The following is a 22,537-nucleotide window of genomic DNA, read 5'->3' as shown; positions in this document are numbered from 1 at the left end:
TGGAGTAGTAAGTTACCCTGGACAGAGGGTCCCCACAGGGGAGGGACCCCCAAGGGTTGCAAAGGGGCACCACGTGGGCTGCTCCTGGGTGATAGCAGGGTGGCTAAGGAGTCTTTGGGGTCTTCCTCTCCTTTTTGTTTCCCCTGCCACCTCCTTTCCTGTAGTGGTATCTTAGGAGTGGGGCCCCTGCCCTGAAGGGCACCCAGGTAGTCTAAGGACTGCTGATTATATCTATGGACTGTGCCTTACAGTTTATGTGAATAATCTGAAGTAATAGTTTGTATATGAATAGAGCTATAAGGTTGCCCAATTGATATCCTTTGGTCTGGTTTGTTCTATTGTTCATCTGTATTTAAATGACAACTGGGTGTGTGTATATCTGTGTGTGTGTGTATATCTATACACACACACACACACACACACACATATATATATAGAGAGAGAGAGAGTTTATTGTTTTGTAAGTTTGTATACAGTTAAGTAATCAAATGACTGGACCTGACTTTATAGGGGACGGAGGTGGCTGCTGGGCTATTGTGTCCCTCCACAGCACACTGCCCTGCCAATAATTCCCTCAACTGGAGAGGGTCGCATGGCTCCCTGGGGGCTCAGACAGTAAAGAAGTTCTTCCTTATGTCCAGCCTGAAATGGTCATGGAGGAGTTTGTGACTATTCGATCTTGTCATCCCTTGGGGCGCTCTGGTGAACAAAAGTTCCCCCAGATCCTGGTGAACACCCCGATAAACTTATAGGTGGCACGAGATCACCCCTGAGCCTGCGCTTTTCCAGGCTGAAGAGTCCCATGTACACCCAGGCTACAAACATAACCAAACCCAAGGGGACACAGGCTCCCAGGCTCAGTTCTAGTGCCAGGCCCCACCTTGGCCTAAAGTACCTGGAATCTACAATTACAGGGAAAGTCCTGCTTCAGTAGTAAGCCCTGGAATTTTATCTGCTAAAATCTAAGTACTCTCTAAAGCCCACAAACTACAATTTTTCTAAGGATTATAATGATCACGTTAGGGTGTGCTTTTGCAGGGCTGCTAAATCTCTAGTTCTTTTCCCAATGTGAACAGGCGTTAGAGCTTTTCACAGAAAAAAGTTATCAGAGGTTTTTTTTAACACAGTCAAAACTTTCTAGACTGATTCTTGAGACTGAACCATTTTGACTGAGATTTTCCCCCACAAAAAAAACAGCCTGAGGAAAAATGTGGAGTATGGAGAGTCTTTAATAACAGACTATCTATAATGATCACCAAATGCAATAAGCAGTGGCAAATATATGTCATGAGCTGCAATTTTATTGTTGTACTTCTCACTCATCTCACCTCTTAGGGCACCTATACATGTGCCAAATGTCTGCTCCAATACATGCTAAATTAATCAAGTCTGCTGAAGCACGCTAATTAGCATGCTCCAGCAGCATCTGCATCACTTGTATTCACTGTCCCTATTCTTCAAAATGACAGCAGGGACACTTTAACTAAAGCTTATCAAATGAGCTTCAGTTAAAGTGTTCGTGTTGCCACTTTGAAGTGTGGGATGCTGAACGCATGTGATGCTGCTCTCAGAGCTGCTGTAATTAAAGCGTCCTCCTCTACATCTCCACTCTGGAGAACATGTAAAGATGTCCTTAGATTCTAAGATATCAGATTAATGCATTTTACATCTATGTATTTGAAAGTTCATGGGGTATCAGATTTTAAAATCACTTTCACATAACATTTGTTATACGAAGTTGCATGAGATTGCTTCTAGAAATATTACAACACTTTAGTTTTTCATTACTTTGTGGCTTGTATTTAGCTATAAGGTAACTAGATTTTACAAGACAAGATGCATGAAAGACAGAGCAAATAAGCAGTAGTAGAAGTTCTAAATCATCATTAACATCCAAAATTTGATATAAACTGAAAACATGATGTGAAAAATGACAGAAAGGTCTTCTACTAGTCTTATATTTGCGTAACTCCACTGATGGTTTTGCCACTCACAGATAGTGCAGCCACTGCAAACTCACATCAATAAATTCTAAACATGAGTTCCCAGGTTAGCAGGATAATTAGTCCACATAGCAAGTTCCCATGTTCTAAATGACATCTCTCAGTTGTGAATCACATTTATACCTACCTGTTTCTCTCTCTTTGTTACCTCTGCCAAGGTTGTTTTAAGTGCCTTCACTTCACTGTTTGTTGCTTCTAGCATATTTCTGGCTTTTTCTTTACCCTCCTTAGCTTCATGCTCCATTAAATGTAGTTCTGATTTGACAGCAATCAGCTGCTTCTCAGCCTTCTCTTTCATCTTTCCCAGCTTTCCTTGGGACTTATTTAGCTCTTCTATGGTTCTGTTCTGTTCAAGGGTCTTAATCTAAAATAAACAATCCACAAAGAAATATTACGTTCTTCACACTTTCATCAGTGAAAACCAAATATTAAAAATGGCTCCTCAAGAATGCGTATCTGCTCAGTTGAGCTTAAAAAGGCTGTTTTCACTACTATAATACCACAAACATTTTGAAAACATACAGAACAGTGGAAAAGCCAAAACTTTGCCTGTTTTAAAGTGTCTTCTCCCAGGCTCAAAGTAAAGCAGATTTTCTAAGGGAAAATAAAGCATGTTCTGCAGGACTAGTTTAAATTTTAGCCATCGGTACAAAAAAGAATGTGAGCATGTTTGGTATTTTACATGCCATCATATTAACCTGAATCCTTTTGGACAATATTACACATTTCTTAAATATGCATGATAGATTCTGAAATATCAAACATATTTTGACATTATTAAACTTTTTTTTCCTAAAACAGATAGGTTTACCAGTTCTTCATTCATATGCTTTTCCTTTGTTAGTCACTGGTGAAAGGTACCCTTCTACTTCACCTTAAGTTCACTGGTTTCAGACAATTTAGCTTTCAGGTCAGTGTTAGATTCTCTTGCCAAGTCCAGCTCCTTCTGTAACCTCTCCACTTTCTTATGCAACTTTCTAATAGTGAGATTGGCCTCATCTCTCTCCACAGCCAGGGCTGTTCGCACTTGTTTCTCTTCTTCCAGCTGAGAGATTTTCTGCCGCAGAAGATTCATGTGCAGCTCTTTGCTCTCAAGCTTTTCTTTCTGAGTCCTCAACTGTTTTTAAGAGAACAAGGAAATTTAAATCAAGCAAACAAAAACAACTTCAACACCCATTACATGTGAATGAACTATCATAATAAGTTTGGTCCTGCTATGGCACATTTCTCTAAATTTGAACTCCTCCTCCTCCTCCTCCTCTCTTAAAAGGCTCTGTATGATTCTGCTCTGGGTTACAGTCACTTTTATCTAGTTCTCCTATATGTCACCATTTATCAGATCACTGTACTTCCTTCATCATGCCTCCGAGTCATCCTTTATATGGTAAAATACTGTACTCCTTCCTGGATGGTTGAATATATATTGCACCTAACACCTGAGATTGCTTTTACAACTACTGAATGTAAGATGCCTGATGGTATTTGACCCAAACCATATAAAGGTACTGTGCTATTGATATAATCTATTACCTGTATCTGAATATTTAAAACACTAAGAGAATCAAGGTTTAGGAAAGTTATGTTTTATTGATAACTGGTGAATTCAATGTGTTGACTGGGCCAAAAAGGGATTTTTCTAGGTTTCAATAACTTTTGCTATTTTTTATATGCTACAAAAGTCATATTTTTGTTAAGACTGTGCAAAAGTTGTGTTTTGTCTTCAATTAACCAACCTCATAACTGTTGTAAGCAACTTGGTGAATATGGAAATGTATTCAGCAAAATCTCTTTAAGGTTGCAAATAATATCTATGCATGGGAATACAGTGGGGTCCCAAGCCAGATTTCTATAGAAAGGAAATAATAAGAACATCCATCTGTAAAACATGATTAGGTTAACTTTTGTTCATCTACCTTTCTCTGTAGGTTGTGCGCCATGGTCTTGTTTTCAATTACTGCATCACCTTCCAGCTTGACCAACTGCTCTGCCCGAACCAGAATTGCATCAAGTCTCATGTCAAAACCAATTTCAGCTGCTATTCTGTCCAACTTCATTTTATCAGAAAGTTGTTCCAGAAATTTCAGGTACTGAAACAAGAAATGAAAGAGTTAGAAAATAATTTTTAAAAAATTCCCCTCGAGTCCTTGAAAATCTAAACCAATTTCATAGATGCAAGGGACCTTGCGAGATCATCAGGTCCAGTCCCCTGCCCAAGCGGCAGGAAATCAGCTGCGATTAGATCACCCCAGCAAGATAAGCATCCAAGCATTTCTTAAAGGTATCCAGAGTAGGTGCTTGCACCACTCTTGGGGGGAGTCTATTCCAGAATCTGGAGACTCAGGAAGTAAAGAAGTTTTTCCTTATGTCCAGTCTAAAATGGTCTTCCAGCAGTTCCTCTGTACTGGCAGCAACTAAGACCATTTATTGGTGAAATGAAACAGTATGCACCACAGATGATGCGACTGATAAAGATTTCTCATATTGTTCTTTTTAAATAGGTATTTGTTTGAAAAAAAACAAACAAACCCCTTACCTCATTATTTAGCATGTTAGTTATAAGCTATTATGGCTTGTGGCACTGGCTACCACAGCTAGCCCAAGAGGCAGAGTATAAGTAGAACTTACATAAGAATGCCAGCTATTCTCAATCGTTCTGGAAGGAGAAACAACATTTTAAACCCATTAGATTATACTCCTACTGTAGGTCCTATTTCATAGATTTCATAGATATTAGGGCTGGAAGGGACCTCAAAAGATCGAGTCCAGCCCCCCGCCCAAAGGGCAGGAAGTCAGCTGGGGTCAAAGGATCCCAGCAAGATAAACGTCCAAATGTCTCTTAAAGGAGTCCAGAGTAGGTACTTGCACCACCTCTGGTGGCAGTCTGTTCCAGGCCTTGGGGGCTTGGTTGAGTAAAGAAGTTCTTCCTTATGTCCAGCCTAAAATAGTCTTGGAGGAGTTTGTGACTGTTTGACCTCGTCATCCCTTGGGGCACTCTGGTGAACAGGCGTTCCCCCAGATCCTGATGTACACCCCTTATATACTGTTAGATAGCCACCAGGTCCCCCCGAGTCTGTGCTTTTCCAGGCTGAAGAGTCCCATAGCTCTCACCCTCTCATCATAAGGCCTGCTTTCCTGCCCTCTGATCATGCGCGTGGCTCTCCTCTGGACTCTCTCAAGCTTCTCCGCATCCTTTTTGAATTGTGGAGCCCAGAACTGGAAGCAGTACTCCAACTGCAGCCTCACCAAGGCCGAGTAGAGCAGGAGGATGACATCCTGGGATTGCTAGAGAAGCATCTATGGATGCAAGTCAGAGTTTTGCTCACTTTACCAGCTGCAACATCACACTGGTGGCTCATATTTATCTTGTGGTCAATCATGATCCCCAAGTCCCTTTCAGCTGTGGTGCTACCAAGTGTAGCACTGCCGAGCCTATAAGCATGCTGCAGGTTTTTCTTCCCAAGGTGGAGTACCATGCATTTTTCGGTGTTGAACACCATCAGGTTTTCATCTGCCCATTTTCTGAGCCTATCAAGGTCAGCCTGGATCACCATCCTGTCCCCGACTGAGGATGCTTTACCCCAAAGTTTGCTGTCACTGGCAAACTTGGCCAGTCTGCTTCTGACACCAATGTCCATATCATTAATGAAGAAGTTAAAGAGTATAGGCTCAAGGAACAGAGCCTTGGGGGACACCACTGGTCACAACGCACCATGATGATTGACTTCCGTTAACTACCATTCTCTGGGTCCGACCTTAGAGCGAATTCCCCAGCCAGCAGACTGTGATGTAGCCAAGGCTGCTGTTGGCCAGTTCTTCTATGAGATGATCATGGGATACCGGATGGAAAGCTTTTTTAAAATCAAGATATATGATGTCAATCTCCTTTCCTTTGTCCAGGTGATATGTCACCTGATCATAGAAGGAGATAAGACTGGTCAGGCAAGACCTACCCACAACAAACCCATGCTGGCTATCGCTCAGGATGTTGCCATCAGCCAGTTTGTCAAGAATGGTCTCTTTGATAATTTTTTCCAAGATCTTCCCTGGGATAGAGGTCAGGCTGATGGGCCTATAGTTCTCTGAATCTACTTTCCTCCTTTTTTTGAAGATAGGCAGTATGTTGGCCTTCTTCCAATTTTCAGGCACTTTACCTGAGCGCCACAAGTTCTTGAAGATCCGTGCCTGTGGCTGAGCTATGATGCTCACCAGCTCTTTAAATACCCTGGGGTGTAAACTGTCTGGCCAGCTGACTTAAAGGTGTCCAGCCTCTCAAGGTGTTCCTTCACATGGTCAACATTGATGAAGGGTAACAATTTTCCCTCACCCTGGCCATCCCATAACATATTGAGCAGGGCTGTCCCCTGGGGCTGGTGAAAAAACGATGCAAAATAACCATTAAGCAGGTTGCCTTTTTCCTTGGCGTCGGCTGTCAGTTGACCCATATGGTTTGGCAGGGATCCAATGTTACCCTTGCTTTTCCTCCCGCTCCCCACATATCTAAAAAAGGACTTTTATTATCCTTGATGCGTGTAGCCAGTTGGAGTTCAGTCACAACCATGGCTTTTCTGGTTCACTCCCTACAGGTCTGGACCAGTGCAGAATACTCCTCCTTTGAGGTGGATCTAGTCTTCCATCCTTTGTAGGTCTTTCTTTTTAGACACAGGAGGTCCACTAGTTCCCTGCAGAGCCAAGGGGGTTGGTGTGCCCTTTTGCTGCCTTTCTTCCAAGACAGGATAGACATGGCTTGTACTTTCAGGATCGCTCCCTTGAGGAGCAACCACACATCCTGAACTCCCCTCCCCTTTGGGTCGTGGTCTCTTCGGGCCTCAACAACAGGCCTCCTGAACTTGTCAAAGTCAGCTTTCCTGAAGTTGAGGACTTCTGCTTGCTGACTGACTTGCCAGCTTTACGGCAGATAATGAAGGTGATCAGCCCATGGTTGCTGTTTTCCAGCTTCCCTTTGATTGTTAGGTTGCTGATTAAGTCATCCCCTGTTGCCAGTACCAGGTTGAGCACCAGTTTGCCTCTCGTTAGTCCATAGACTTCTTGAGTCAGATAGAGCTCATCCACGCACATGAGGAAGCTTTGCAACTGTTCAGATTTAGCCGCATGCTCTTCCCACGAGATGTCTGGGTAGTTGAAGTCTCCCATGACAACTATGCAGCAGGAGTGTGCAGCCTCAGCCAGTTCCCTGGAGAATTCCTGGTCGAACTCTTGATCCTGGCTAGGAGGTCTATAGTAGACTCCCACCATTGTGTCCCCTGTGCCTTGTTCACCACAGATTTTAACCCAGAGAGTCTCCAGTCATCCACCCTGCCAACGTCAGCTTGCAGGCATGCGTAGATTTCCTTGACATAAAGAGCTACACCCCTGCCCCTTTGGTCCACATGATCTCCCCTGTATGAGGTATAGCTATCTATACCTGTTGCCCAGTCATAGGTGGAGTCCCACCAGGTCTCTGTTATCCCGATGAGATCGTAGTCATTCTTGTTTAGCAGGAGTACCAGTTCTTCCTGTTTATTCCCCAAGCTCCTGGCATTGGTGTACAGGCACGTAAGCGTCCCATTTGGGGCCCTTGCCTTCCCTACACATTGTTCTGGGGCTGGGACAGAGGTGGGTTCCCTTAAGTGCCTTAGCCTGCTGGATTTGCAAAAGTTGCCCAGTGGGCTTGCAGTAGCGGTAGTCTCCCCATTCCCCAGTGGGCTTAGTTTAAAGCCTGGTCAAGCAGGTCAGCCAGTCTGGCTGAGAAAAGCCTCCTCCCCAGCACAATGAGGTGAAGGCCACTTTTCCCAACAGACCACTGCCTCTCTCACCAAAGAGCTAAAGCCTTCACAATGACACCAGCACCACAGTCTTTGGTTGACTACCTCGATCCTCCTCTCCCTCCTCAGCCCATAGCCCAAACCCGGGAGGATTGAGGAAAATACCACCTGTGCCCCCAACCCCTTAAGCCCCTCTCCCAAAACCCTGTAGCATCTCATGACCCGGCTGGGATTGCTCTGAGCCATGTCATTCATGCCCACATGGATAAGAAGCATACGGTAGTGGTCAGTGGGCCGGATGAGTTTAGGGATTCTCTCGGCCACGTCCCAAATACAGGCTCCTGGGAAACAACATACGCCCAGGTCTAAGGGGTTGGGGTGGTAAATTGATCCCCAGTCCCCCTCAGGACGGAGTCCCCCACGACAACCACTCTATGAGTGGCCTTAGGGAGAGCAGGGACGGTAGCTGTGGGTGATCTTCCATTGCCTGCAGGAGCTGGCAGCTCTGCAGGCTCTACTGGGGTTGCAAGAGGTTCGTACCTGTCGCAAAGCTCGAGAGGAGAGGGGACCTTCACGCAGTAGGCTTTGGGGCTGTTGACCACCTTGGTCCAACCCCCTGGCTGGACAGTATGGGAGATCCCCGAGTCCTCCCTTGCCCTGGAAAGTGACCTTGGTCTACCCTCTGCCTCCATGGGGTGAAGGGCCTGGCAGTAGGTTTGGGATCCCTCCCTCCCTGCTGCAGGCCCTACCTACCTCCAGATGCATTGGGGGTCCTGGTCAGGGTCCTGCTGGGGGAATCCTAGGGGTCCCTGTGTTCAACAGGGATGCGACGGGCTTCCACCCGTGCATCTCACACCGAAGCCAGGGACAAACTGAGGCCTTGGTGTCACCAGGCCCTTCTTAAACTGCACGCATGTGCAGAAGGGCTTGCCAACAGCGCCTTGCCACTCTTGGAGCTGGGGTGTCCCTGCCCCATGGAAGAAGGGGACAGGTGAGTGCCCCCCCCTTTCCCTGACTCATGCACTGGGTGAGACCGGTCGCATGGCTCCCTGGGGGCTGGGTCAAGCAGGAGCTGGGGGGGCGGTGTCTTTCCTCAGCTCCCACTCAGCTGCCCTTCAGCTGACTGGGTTGGGGTCCCTTCCTCCCTGCCGCAGGCCCCACCTACCTCTGGCTGCACTGGGAGTCCTGGTTGGGGTCCTGCTGGGAGGTTCTGGGGGTCCCTGAGCTCAACAGGAGCGCGATGGGCTTCTGCCCGTGCATCTCATGCCAAAGCTGGGGACAAACTTTTCAAACTGATTTGAAATAATATGAACAATAGTTGAAAAATTTATATAAAAATAAAAGCAGAGACAAATGTGGGTGGGGGAAAAGTACACACCACAGGCTTTAGAGTCTTGGGAAGAAGATCATGTGAAGAAGGGAATGAAAGCTAGGCAAGACTGTTGTGATCCTCTGGTTGAGAGAACAGAGTATTTTTTTCCTAATTAGACCCAGGAAATGAAACAGGAAGAGGCAAAAAGACTTGGATCTTTTTTAAAAAAAATCAGCATCTAGCTGTGCTGTTGAGCAGGAGAGCCAGAGGAATTATAGAAAAGTTGGAAGGGACCTTAGGAGGTTACCTGGTCCTACTACCTTTTCTGGACAGGAACATCCCCCTCCAAACCATCCCAAAATAAATGCTTGTCCAATCTGTACTTAAAGACCTTCAGTCATGGCAATTACAGAAATTCTCAGTAAACTATGCCATCAGCTTGGTCCTAGGTATGACTGTAAACTGTATCTGAGTGGAGGACCTAGTGGCAACATGGTGGGATTACTCATGGCAGCATAGCTCCTATAAAATACCACCATGCTGCAACCTCCAAAGTACGGTAAGTATAGGGTGCTTCAAAACCCTAACCATCACTTCCTTTTGGGTACTCCTTGGTTGGAGAAAGGCTAAGGGACATCACCCTGACCAAAATGTGTCCTCACTGAGGCATTAGGCAGTCAGCAGCAGTTTTTATCTGATGCTCTCTAGGAGAAACTACAACCATCAAGGCACTGAAAGTCTGGATTTGGTCTGCCTTTTGGATTCTGTCTCAGTGAGCTAAAGGGGGCAGGGGATGGTAGGTCTTGCATAACTTCCACTCCTCCATACTCTTGCCTACATATTCACATCAAAGGTGATTAGACCTGTTACATGTACACCATGATCCAGAGGATCAATGATTGCCTACTATGCCATTAGCTAACCAACTTCATAGTTAGAGAGTTATTCCTAATATCTAACCTAAATCTTTCTTGTTGCAACCTTTATCTCTTGCCCTATTCCCTATGGACTCAGTGAAAGGTTGATTACCATCCTCTTTAACAACAACCCTCTTTGTATTTGGGAGCTGTTATCAAGCATCTCGACTCCCTTATCCCCCATTCTTTTCTTCAGACTAAATAATCCCATATTTTTCAACCTTTTCTTGCATGTAATGTTTCCTGGATGTCTTATGAATTTTTGTTGCTCTCCTCTTTCAAAATTCTAACCTCCTTATAGAATACTTTTTTGTTGCCTTTTTGTGCCTTGGCCTTCCAGATTTTGTTCCTACATGAAAAGTTGTCTATTATTCATCCTTTGCAAATGAGTAACAGACAACTTCCCATTTCTTGTATGCCTTTTTAACTTTTAAGTCATTAAAGAGCTTACTTTTAGCTAAGCTGGTCTCTCGTTGTTTCCAATCCTTTCTTCTGCATAAGGATAACACACTCTTGTTCTACTGGCTCTTCAAGATACTGCTAACTCCCCTTAACTAGTTTGTCCTCAGATTTGCCTTCTATGAGATCCTGCCCAGCAATTCCCCAAGTTTAGTAAAGTCTTCTTTTCTGAAGCCCAATGACTTTATTCTGCTGCTTTCCTTTCTTCCTTTCCTTAAGACCACAAACTTGATCATTTCATCCTCACTGTGACCTAAGTTGCTTTTCACCTTCACATTCTCAACCAATTCCTCCCTATTAGTAGGTAGCAAGTTACAAAGAGCTCCTCTTGGAGGTAGTTTTGCTACCATCTGCATCAAAAAGGTGTTTACAACACAATCCAAAAATGTGCATTATCTGTACATTGCTGCATTACCCTCCCAACAAATATCATGAAAATTATAGCCTTCACAAGCACCAGGCCCTGTAATTTAGATATTTCAGTGAGTGTGGTTTTTTTTAAAGTCTCGTTCACCTTTCACCTCCAACTACTGATTTGGTTTGGTGGTATACAGCAGACACGTACCAGGACACTGCCTTTCATCTTTCCTCCTTTTACCTTCACACAGAGATTTTCAACCAGTCAACCTCCCACTTTGTTCTGTACCAGAATAAGCATGTGTGTGTTTCCCCCTATCTGTTCTTCCTAAACAAGTTATACCCACCCATGACAGTATTGCAGTAGACCTATCCCACCAAGTTTCAATTATTCCACTTAGACTGTAATGTTATATGTGAACTAGGTTCCCCTTCCCTTCTGCTTATTCCCAGTTTCTTGTACCAATATAAACAGCTTGGACCATGGATAGATGTTACATGTGCAACTATGTAGCCTTTCTCAATACTTTATTACCATAACTGTTTAATTTTTTACCTTAAAGGGTTTTTTCCCTCCCTAATTTCTAGTCCTGGGGAAGGTAAAATATGGCCTGGGGGCCAAATCCAGCCCACGGAGGGATTTTGTCCAGCCTGTGGCAGATCCCTCGGTCCCACCTGGCCCAAGCATGATGGATAGCTCAAGCCATGGCACATGCAACTGGTCCTGCCATCCCTGGACGCACAGCGGGGCTGGGGCAGCATAGCAGCAGGTCTCCATTTCCCAGCAGCCCTGGAGGCAACTCCTTCTGGCTGCCACTGCTGGACCTAGCCCTGCTGCCCAGGCACCCTTGCCCATTTACCCTACACCCACTGCCAGGGATGGGACCCACACAGGAAAAGTGCAAGGCCGGAAGGCTGGGATGGAGCTGGGAGCTGGTGGGGAGTGGCATCCAGAAGTGGAATGGGCAGGCAGGGCTGTGGAAACCCTGGGATCTTGGAGTGATGATAGCGTAGGCCCACGTAGAGCCACAATCTGCTGCACACCCCTGCGATGGGTACAAGTTCTGCAGGCAGGGATGTGCAGGGAGCTGATTGGAGCTCTGCCCCAGCTCCAGCCTTGCACTGTCACCACCCCACAGTCGCATCTGTGGCCCTGGATGCTGTTCCTCACCCACCCCTGTATCCTGCCCATGCAGCTCCCAGCTGGTCTCCATGGAGACTCCAGGATCATGGATCCATGACAGCACAGGGTCAGGGCAGAGCCTGATGTTCCTGTCCCAGCCCCATGGAGACTGCCTGAGAGTCATGCGGACAGCTACATCCAAGGCCAGGGCTGGGATCTTAGGGTGGTGGCAGGTCACATTTCTACAAATGGGAAATAATCTATGCCATTACTTTTTGTTTCTCTGTTTTCAAACCATCTTTCTCCACATCTCCAGACACCAATTCTCCCTCCAGATGCCTCAATTGATCCTGGAGACTTTCAACTTGTTTTTCTGCTTTCCTGGCCCCTTGCAGAGCATCCTGGTATGACTTGGTTTGAATCTCCAACTGTTCAGTCAGCTTAGCTATTTGGGCTTCAAACTGGGACATCATCTGGAAGCAAGCACACAAACAAGCCAGACTAAGTTAACTGATATGTAACGGTCCAAGTCATAAAAATGCTCATCCCCTAAACTATTAAAACCAGTAGAAAATAAATTCATTTTTCCCAAATAAAAGTTTTTTTAAAGTAAGGGGGGAAAAACCTTTGGTGTAACTATAAGAAAAAATGACAGAAGAAGCTGAAAAAGCTGATTCAGTGAGTCACTGAATCAAAAATAGACAGTAATACTGAGATTATATCTAAGATATGCCCATGAACTGAAAGTAGATAGCTACTTTTTTTAATATAAAAACTGCATACACATTCCAAAGATGTTGACTAGCTTGAATTAATTGGCAAACAGTTACTATATTTACTCAAATCCAAGATGAGATCCCGTGTCACCCCTCCCCTCCTCATCCTGGATTCAAGCACCAGCATAGGGCAGGTGGCAGCTCAGCTCCAGCTTTGGCCCTAGCCTTGGACCTAAATTCAGAGCTGAACCATTATTTGCCCCAGGCCAGGATGGCTCATTTGTGGGGGGAGGGGACTTGCAGCTGAGGGAGCATGGGAGAGACTGCAGGGTGTATAGGGAGAACCTGCAGTCTGCCCTCCCCGCAACACTCACTCTCTGCTCCCATGCCTCTCTTACATTCTGCTCTGGCTCCTGTCCTGATTTGGCCCAGCCAGGAACAGCCACTGTCCTTCCTGGCTGGGCTAGGCTAAGGCTGCTGTTGTTGCTGACTGCCCCAGAGGAGCAGAAGTACAGCAGAACGTGGGATGGGGGCAGGGTATAGGGAGTAGCACCTTAAATTTGAAGCTGTCTTGGATTTGGATAAATACTATAATTCTAGTAAAAGTAAGCTCTCCAGGTGCCTACAGACAGGTGGGGAGGTTGTTCTGACATGCTGTAATTGTAGTGCATAGGAACAGACTCAACTAATCAAGTCTGCTGGAGCATGTAATTAGCACGCTCCAGCATCCTCTGCATCTCATGTATTCAGTATCTCCATGCTCCAAAATGGTGGCAAGGTGCTTTAAACCTCATTTGATGAGCTTTAATTAAAGTGCCCCTGCCACCATTTTGAAGCGCAGGGACACTCATACACAAGACACTGCAGGCACTTTAATCAGAGCCACTCTAATTAGAGCTCCCCTCCCCACCATCCCCAGAGCACATGTAAAAATGCCCACAAACTCTAGTCTACACCTATTCTGAAAAAATGTTTTATTAAGGGGAGTTAAAAAATTTAATAGCATCCAATATAGAATGTGTTACAGCTGGTCTTGGTCAACACTACAACGCATATCAAAAGAAATTCTTGAAAAATGTCATGGTGTCCACGTTGGGTGCTAATTGTTTCTGAACAAATCACTTCAATAAATAGGTTTGCTAAATACATTTTCTCTAGTATAGCTAAAGCCAAAACCAGAAGAGACAAAATTGTATGATATGATACTACGCTAACAATGTGAAAGCTATACTTACAAGATTTATTTCAATCAATTAACGTAATTCAAAATTAATCACTCATAACTTGGTGCTCAACAGCAGCAAATTGCTAATTACAGCACTGCCAAATATTCAATTATTTGGCCATAGTCAAGAAATTGCTTGCTTTTCCCCCTACTTTTACAGCCATATAGGTATTTGGTCAAATATTTTTTTATCTGTTCAGTTGCAATTTCACACCCTGTTATTTATCCAAATACTTCCTTTATCTTTCCCATCTTCTGGCCTCGTGTTCACAAATTGGCCTGCCCAGGCACAGAAAACTATGATTAATTCCAATGACAGTTATCACTACATCAAAGTTCACCTTTAACATCAGCATTCAACTTCAACAGTATAATTTACACAGTTTGAAAAGGCTTTATGGAAATATAATTGATTGCAAACAGAGAAAAAGCAGCAAACAAAATAGAACTGAGAGAAAACCACTACCCACCCATGTTATTCAGCATCATATCTCATTATTTAGCATCATATCTCATTAAGGAATAGATCTAGTCCTTTATGTCTGGCCCAGGAAAGATGTGCTGGTGGCACAGAACCCTCCACCAGCTGACCCCTTTGTGGTTCACTATGCATAATCAGATCAGTCCAGCCTCATCCCATTTCCCCTTCCCCTCTGCATACAAATGGACAGCTCCTTAGGCACAAAGGAAGGTTTTGTATTATATAAACACACAACCACAGAAACATTTTTCCTGAAACAGTAAAACTACACTGAGTTTGCAGAACACAGGTCAGCCGTGGTAGTGATGGAAAAAGTGTGAATTCATCCTTGGGTAGTGAAATCTGTATCTAATAATGCTAACTTTGAAATATTTGGGAACTGGGTTATTTATTTCAATGGGGAACAATTAAGGCTTGAATCAAAACCTATTAGTGTCAACAGTAATTTCCAGTCTTTAATGAGCTTTGCATCAGGTACAAGAGCATATCTACACTACCATAATAAAAGTGGCTGCACTGTAACTTAGAGATATAGGTGAAAAATTGAAATTAGCTAGCTTGGGTATCATTATCAATCTAACAATAGCTGCAGAGATCAGCATTGGATAATTTATGCTGAAAAGCTTACTGACTCACAGTTGAAGGTCATTTTCTTCAGGTTTAGTACAAACTTTTGGGGAAGGGTAGGTCTGTGATATCACTGAAGACTCAGTCATTCCACTGGACACCACTTTATACGTTGTACATTGTACAAAAGGGATTAATCCACACTGAGCTATAGTGGGATTCCACCTAAGCTAAAACGATCAGCACAGATATAGAATTTGCAAGAACAGGGCCTTATTAAGTATTTTGCTTTATGATTTGAGTAGAGAAAAGCAGTTCACTACATAAAAGAAAAAAGGAGCCATACACGAGTGCTCCAGGTTAAAAACCATTTTTGATGGAGGAAGCTTTACCACAGAAATAGCTCCAAAAATGCACAACAGCTTTGTATCTTGGGAAACGATGCAGTTAGACCATGCTCAAATCCGTTCTGACATAGTTACTGCAAGGTCTGATCTTAATGAAGAACCTCTCCTGGGAGCTGAAGTCATCAAGCGCAGGTTTCTCTTTGGGACAGGGCACACAGATTATTTCCTTTTTCTCCAAACCTAAGGCTCATGGGGACATGGGGCTGAAACACTAGGCTTTCTTCACAAACATATGATACTTTTTTAATTCTTTGGTATTTACTGAAGTTCATCTGTAAAGCCAAGGGAGCTAATCATTCCTCCCCAACGTTTTTAAAAATTTGATTCAAATGATTAAACTAACCACCTAATGGCCACAGAAGGTAAAGTGAGGAGAAAGCAAGGTTTTCCTCTCTCTTCCCATTTTATTATGTTAAAGTTGTAACATAAATACTGTGGAGGCGAAGAGTGTATCTCCACAATTTAACATTTGGATGGATTTTAAGTTTATCCTTTATGCTACATTTCCTGGGTTTATAACTCCTGACTTGATAAAAATTACATCATCCCTGAAAATATTCTTCGCTTAAAAATGAACATAAGAACATATGTAGCGTGATTCTGGCTCATATCAAAGGTCCATAAGTCTAGTATCCTCTGACTGTGGTATGTACCAGAGGCTTTAGAGCAATGATTCTCAACCTTTTTAGACTCAAGGTACCCCTCAGAAAATGTCAGGTCTTAGTTTTCACTCCTTGTTTGACTATGGAAAAATAATAAAGCAATTGTTTTGCTGTAAAAGTGGTGAAAGACACCAACAGGAGCTAATAGACACCAACAGGCCCAAATGTTTTTAACATTACGCATTCCTAGTTGAAATTTACCTATTTACCTTGTGAATCATGTTTGCATATCTCACAATGATAACATGGTGGGGCATCCCGTAACACCTTTGAAAGGCTCTCAAGGCTCCCCAGGGTGCTGTAGGACCCTGGTTGAGAATCACTGCTTTGAAGGGAGAATACTTATCTACTTAAGTATTTACTCAGATCAAAGATAAGGTTGTTTTCCCCCATTCAACATGGAGAAGAAAGCTCCTTGTCTTGGATTCAAGTACAAAATTGTACTCTGGTATTTTAGGGCTAGAGTCAGAGCTGCAGCAGCCTGTGTTCCTTCTCCCACTCTCCTGCTTATCATCAGGGCAGCTCCAGCTCATTCCTTTCAGGCACAGAGCACATGGAAACTCCATTGCCTGCCCAGCCATGGTTGCTGCATGGCTGGCCAGGGATGCAGCTTGTATGTGCTCTGTGCCTGGAAGGGAGTGAGTCTGAGCTATGCCAGACAGTAAATGAAAGGGGAGGGACACAGACTGCAGGAAGGGGAGGGGCTGCAGGGAGCAGGGGTTCAGGCACCATCAGGGAAGGTGGTAGGCTGCAGGGGAGACAAGTGTGAGCGCTACCTGCCCCACTGCTGCTCTTCCTGCTTTCCCCATGGCAGTGGTGGGGGAACATGTTTAAGACAACCCTTCAATATTTAGATTGTATACATGGGAAATTATAATACATTTATAAATATTCCATATATAGAATCTAATTATTGGTGGTGGGGTGCTGTGTATGCTGACTGGGGCTGGGGCCAGGGACCAGTCCCTCCCACGGGCAAGGGTGGCAGTGCGTGGGGTTTGGCCCGATGCGGAGTGCAGCAAGAACAGCTGAAGGCAAAGCTGGATACAATTAATTGGTGGGCACCTGCCTGCAGGCTGTACGAAATCACCTAGTGGGCTGGATGCAGATCACAACCTCTGCTCTACAACCTCATGTGCCAATGAGTTCCATAAGTTAACTATGCATGGTTTAAAAAAAAAAAAAGAATACTTTCTCTTTCTTGTTTTAAACCTGTCTCCTGTTAATTTTAATAGTTCCACCTATTTACTGTATTCTGGATCTTGGGACTTGATACCTTATTCTGCCCTCCATGATTTTATAAATCTACATCACATCCCCCCACCCAGGGCCATCCTTTGGTGGGGGAGGGAGTGAATTGGGGCAATGGCCCTGGACCATGCACTTTGGGAGGCCCTGCAGAGTCGGGCAGGAACCAGGTGGAGCAGCCGTGACCCAGCCCCTCGCAGTGTTATAGGGGCCTCACACAGACTATTTGTGAACCCAGGCCCTGCAACCCACTACAGTTGTCTCTGCCCCCACCCATAGCCTGATAATTTTGGTTGCCCTTCTCTGTATCTTTTGTAATTCCATCACATCCTTTCTGAAATGTAGAGACCAAAACTGAACATAATATTTAAGATGTAGGCATGCCAGTGGTCAGCAACTTACAGTCCATGGACTAGATCCAGCCTGCAAAACCACTGTGGCATGGAGCTTCACTGGCATTCAGCACCAGGGGGCTTTGGCTGTGGGCCTTCTGCTCATGCTGCCACAGGGAGAAGAACTGTCTATGGGCACTTTCCCTATGCCACTGTGGGCAGGCCATAGTGTCTATGCACCTCTGCCCTGAGACTAAGAAGTGATCAGCTGTGGATACTCAGAGGATACTCCCCAGTATCCTCTAGGGTAAAGATGGATGTAGTGAATTAATTTAGCTCCTTGGCTACAGCTTATTATCCCTCAATGCCCCTTTTATACCTTTGTCATTTAATGGTCCCACCAATTTTCTGGCTGGCTTCCTGCTTCTGATGTATTTTTTTAAAAATCTAGTGATCTTTAGCATCTTTCACAAGATGATCCTCAAATTCTTTTTTGGCCTGTCTTATTACCTATGTACATATGACCTGCCAGAGTGTGTGTGATTTCCTGTTTTCTTCACTTAGGCATGCCTTCAGATTTTGATTGATGCCTCTTTGCTTTGGATAGCCTCCTTAACTCTGTCATTAAACCATGCAGGGTTTTTACTGGACTGCTTAATATCTTTTAATTTGCACCATACACTTTTCCTGAGCCTCTAATATGATGTTTTTAAACAAATTCCAGACTGCCTGATTTTTTATACATTTTTTTATATTCTTGGCTGCTTTTCATTTTTTTTTTAAACTAAAATTGCTCATTCTTGTATAATTTTCCTTTGTAACATTAAACATTAGTACGGTAGAATTTTTGGCTCACACCCTCAGCAAAAGCACTGAATTTGATTATATTATGATCATTATTACAGAGCAGTTCACCTACAGATACCTTTTGAACCTGGTCCTGTGCATTAATCACGGTCAGACATGTCTCTCCTACTGTGGGTTCCAAGATTAATTGCTCTAGAAAGCAGTCATTTATTGTATCCAGAAATGTTATGTCTATATCTCAGCCTGATGAGGTATTTACCCAGTCTGTGAGAGGCACAGACAGAGGCACAGAAAGACATACTTGAAATACCATGGTTCTTACCTTGTCAACATATTAAATCAATTTGTATGCTTAGTGCCTGTAGGAAAAAATAATGGCCTTAACTGAAGAATTCACTCTCCTTTGCCATAGCTACTAAATCAAAGTAACTGTAAAAAAAAAAAGCAATAGTGACACTTCATACTAAAAAACTACTCTTCTTTCAGAACTCTCCAATAATTCTGGCCTGTAGTTTTAGGTACTCTCTCTTGATGGCTTGTCACTTTATCAATATGGAGACCTACGCCTTTCCAACAAGAGCCTCAACACCTCTAGGTGCATTTACTGTGTGACACTCCAAATACCAAAAAGGACAGTCTTCCTTGCACCATTATTTAAACAAAGATGACAGCCCTCCTCTTATTATTTGCCTTGTATTTAGATTGCCACATACTTAAATTTCCACCATTTTAAAGCTTTTCTAAGTAGCTTCCAGTGACCAATTTAAGTTATTTTAAATAACGTTGATTAAACTGTTACATGACAACAAGAATGACTATCACAAAATAACAGATGCAATGGAAATGAATTATGGGAAAAGGGTTCTATAGAAAAAAATAAGCAAAAAACTGCCAAGTACTGAAACACTGTAGGGACTGGACTAAGTGAATCTTAATGTCAATTCCAACCCAGAGATTCTGTGATTATCCACAGCATACCCAGGAAGTGCCTTTGCTCTCCCCCTCAGCTTAATGCTGTCTTTTTTAATAGACTGGAAGAGAACTCACTAAAATGATAAGCAAGGTGCAATGGAGATGTGCTTGGGCATATGGCCTTCTGCTGGGCTAATTTTTCATACCATTTCTTCATCTCTCCAGCAAAATAATTAACAATTATAGCAAAACCATTTATTTTACAATAAAATTAAATAAAACTCTTTTTGAAAATAAATTTACACTGAACAAGGCCTCTTTGTTTCCCAAAAAAGCAGAAAAAGAAAGAACAGAAGGCAGTCTGACTCTGTAAGCCACGTGAGAAGTTCTAGGTTCTGGTCTTCATGTCCTTTCAGAATAGAAAGTCATTGGTTAAAAATCACAGGAAATAACCCGGGCGGCAGTGATCAGGTCTCAGAACATGCCATGCCCAGAGGAATGCCTTCATCCTTATGCTATAGTCATACTGTTTTTCCTCTTTTGGACTATGACTTGCATTCTTGGCTGCAGAGTTCCCATAGGTTTCCCAGCCAAGACTATAGCATAGTGATTAGAGCACTTTCCTGGGAGATGGGAGATGTGGATTTGAATCTCCTCAGGCCAAGAAGGCCTAGAATCCAGGTTTCCCATTTCCTGAGCAAATGCTATAACCACTAGCTTATTATGCAAAAGATGTATGGCACCCCACCATGAGTCAGGAGGAGCTTGGGGTATATTCAATATCAGTAGAGTCCATCAGAAATTTGGCATGCCCTGCCAACATCTAACAGAGCAGGTGGACTTCTTCTGAGTTTGAGGTGCCCCCAAACTAGTTTAATTAGAAAAGAGCTTAGGCAGGAATCAGGCACCTTGGCACATGATCTGGGTTACTCTGAGCACTACCTTGTAAGGACGAAAGAGTACACAGTTTAATTTTTCATAATCTTGATTTTGCAGTCTTGTGGTAGCTGTGTAATATTTATAGTTGGACCATAACAACATTTGTGCATTTTTATAAATCACTTACATTCCTCCTGTGAGCTAGCCAGTGTGGTACCAACACTGCATTAGAAGATGGTAGATGGACAGTGCAGGACAGTGAGAGCCAACCTTTTCAGCAGGTGTCCCACAAATCAGACCTGCACCATCCCCAAGTGACAGTCTGGTCCCCTTCCTCTGCCTGATCAACTAATCTGTGTTCTGCTTCCTGTCCTATGCTCCTTGTCCAATCTACCTCTGTGTTTCTGGCTTCTTATTCTGTGCTCCCTACCTGATCTGCTGTTCTGCTTTCTGCTCCTTTGCCCTACCTGCCACAGTGCCACCTGTCCCCTCCCCAGTTTGGAACATGCCACACACACAGAGGCTGTCCATGCCACAGGTTGGCCACCCCTGGCATAAGAGATGTCATATCTATCTACTAGTGCACCAGCTGAATTTCTCTTCTGCTGTCACAGCTGCTGCCCAGCTAATCAGACTTCAGGATGGGAGCAGGATCTGTCCTTTTGCAAGTTAGCAATATCCTCAGAGCATGCTTGAATGCTAAAAAAAGTTGGAGGACTTGAAATAATTTATAATTTCTGACAAAAGATCATCTTTAAAAACTTGCGGTCAGCTTTTACTGAAATACAGTGTACATACACTACCAGCAACCTCTGCTGGCCAACTGATGAAGGTAAAAGGCAGAGATCAGAGGACAGAAGTGCATTTAGATGTTTGGGCTAATCCAAAAGCCTACCTCCATCCTACAAGCAGTGAATTTATGGGAATCTTAATTTCAATAATATAAACCTAAAACACTGAAAAGAGAGAATGAAAACCCTTAACATATGAGTAATAACAGAACCCAGCCTTGATGTTTGTATCAAAAATAAAACAATGAAAGGAGTGTACATCATGCTGGATTCAATTAATACGGATTTTTTTTTTATGTTAAACCCTAACATAAAATAATAGAAGGAAAAGCGTTTTAGTTCATTTCATTTTTTTAAATGGTTGTTTGCAAACACTGCTATTAAGTTTTGTGATATTTCACATAACAACTTAGACTTGTTTTACTAATTTATAGGAACTATGAGTCACTGTTTGGCAAAGGCCATATGAACTTGCTAATAGTGGGTAGCGTACCCAACTCCTGCTCCTTCTTAAGGATATGAAAAATGAAAGCAAAGTTTCTCTACAAATGATAAAGATAAAACACTAAAATATTCCTGAAGACAAGAAATAAGACAAAACAATGTGAGTAACATGAAGTTTTATCATACCTAACAGGGGTATCAAACACTATATTCCTTGTAGTTTGTGTCACAAAAAAGTTCTAAAACAAGCAAGCAAACAAAAACAAAAATGCATTGCATGGTGCATTAACCACCTTACAGACAAAGGCACCAAAAAATGACATTGCCCTGTGTCAGCAAAATCCACTGAGAACATGCTGCGTAACAGCTGCAAATACAATAACCCAAGCAAGCAACACACAGAAGTGATAAGACACCAGACTCATGAACAACTTAAATCACTGAACATCAACCTTAATTTAACAGCTCCCAGCTCTGACAAGTTCAGCACAGCTATTATAGCAATCAAGACTGGCAAGGCTGCTGGACCAGATAAAATATTCCCAGAATTTGTTACCATGCTCAGAACCACAATGAAAATACAGGACACCCTCGCTATTCACGGGTTCGGCATTCATAGTTTCAAATATTCGCGAATGCCAAACCCACATTTTAAATAGACTTTATACACTTACAGGAGCGCCTCAGGAGCTCCACACTTGCTGCTGCTGAGCTCTCACCGCCACAAGCCACCAGGGGCACTGCGTTCATGAATGCAGACTGCATGCATTAACACAGTGCCTTATTCATGGATTCTGCCATTTGCGGGGGATACGAGAACTTATCCCCCAAGAATGGTGAGGGTCGCCTGTATGGCTTCAGAAATTCATGTGTAAATGTCTGGAAAGTAACAGGCTGCAAATAATCTGGAGAAAAGCTAATGTCACTACTATCCTGAAACCCAGTAAACTACCAGAGGACCCAAAGAGCTACCGACCCATCATTGATCCCCAGTTCCCAAAAGAACAAGCTGGCTTTCAGAAAAAAGCAGTATACCATTGGCCAAGTTACATTACTTGCATCTGAAGTAGAAAACAGATTTGAAAAAGGGCAAAAAACAGGTGCAGCCTTTATCAACCTTACAGCCACCTACA

The 22,537-nt window shown here is 43.5% G+C and overlaps 1 protein-coding gene across 2 annotated transcripts in view; it reads right to left on the bottom strand.

The window, feature by feature from the left end:
- The window catches only part of CCDC170 (coiled-coil domain containing 170), a 124,413-nt gene that overhangs the window by 23,669 nt on the left and 78,207 nt on the right, over window positions 1-22,537 (bottom strand). For both annotated transcript variants that reach the window (XM_090041504.1, XM_090041495.1), the window contains 4 exons: window positions 12,206-12,406; window positions 3,917-4,090; window positions 2,878-3,120; window positions 2,131-2,367 (listed from right to left, as the gene is read on the bottom strand). In XM_090041504.1, the coding sequence (XP_089897630.1) occupies window positions 2,131-2,367; window positions 2,878-3,120; window positions 3,917-4,090; window positions 12,206-12,406 (855 nt within the window). The remainder of the gene's footprint in view (window positions 1-2,130; window positions 2,368-2,877; window positions 3,121-3,916; window positions 4,091-12,205; window positions 12,407-22,537) is intronic.

The sequence above is a fragment of the Crocodylus siamensis genome, chromosome 1 (assembly GCF_052110815.1).
Source record: "Crocodylus siamensis isolate JL-2025a chromosome 1, ASM5211081v1, whole genome shotgun sequence".
Lineage (NCBI taxonomy): Eukaryota > Metazoa > Chordata > Crocodylia > Crocodylidae > Crocodylus > Crocodylus siamensis.
The sequence above is the reverse complement of the archived record's forward strand: the minus strand, read 5'-3'. Positions and strand labels throughout refer to the sequence as shown.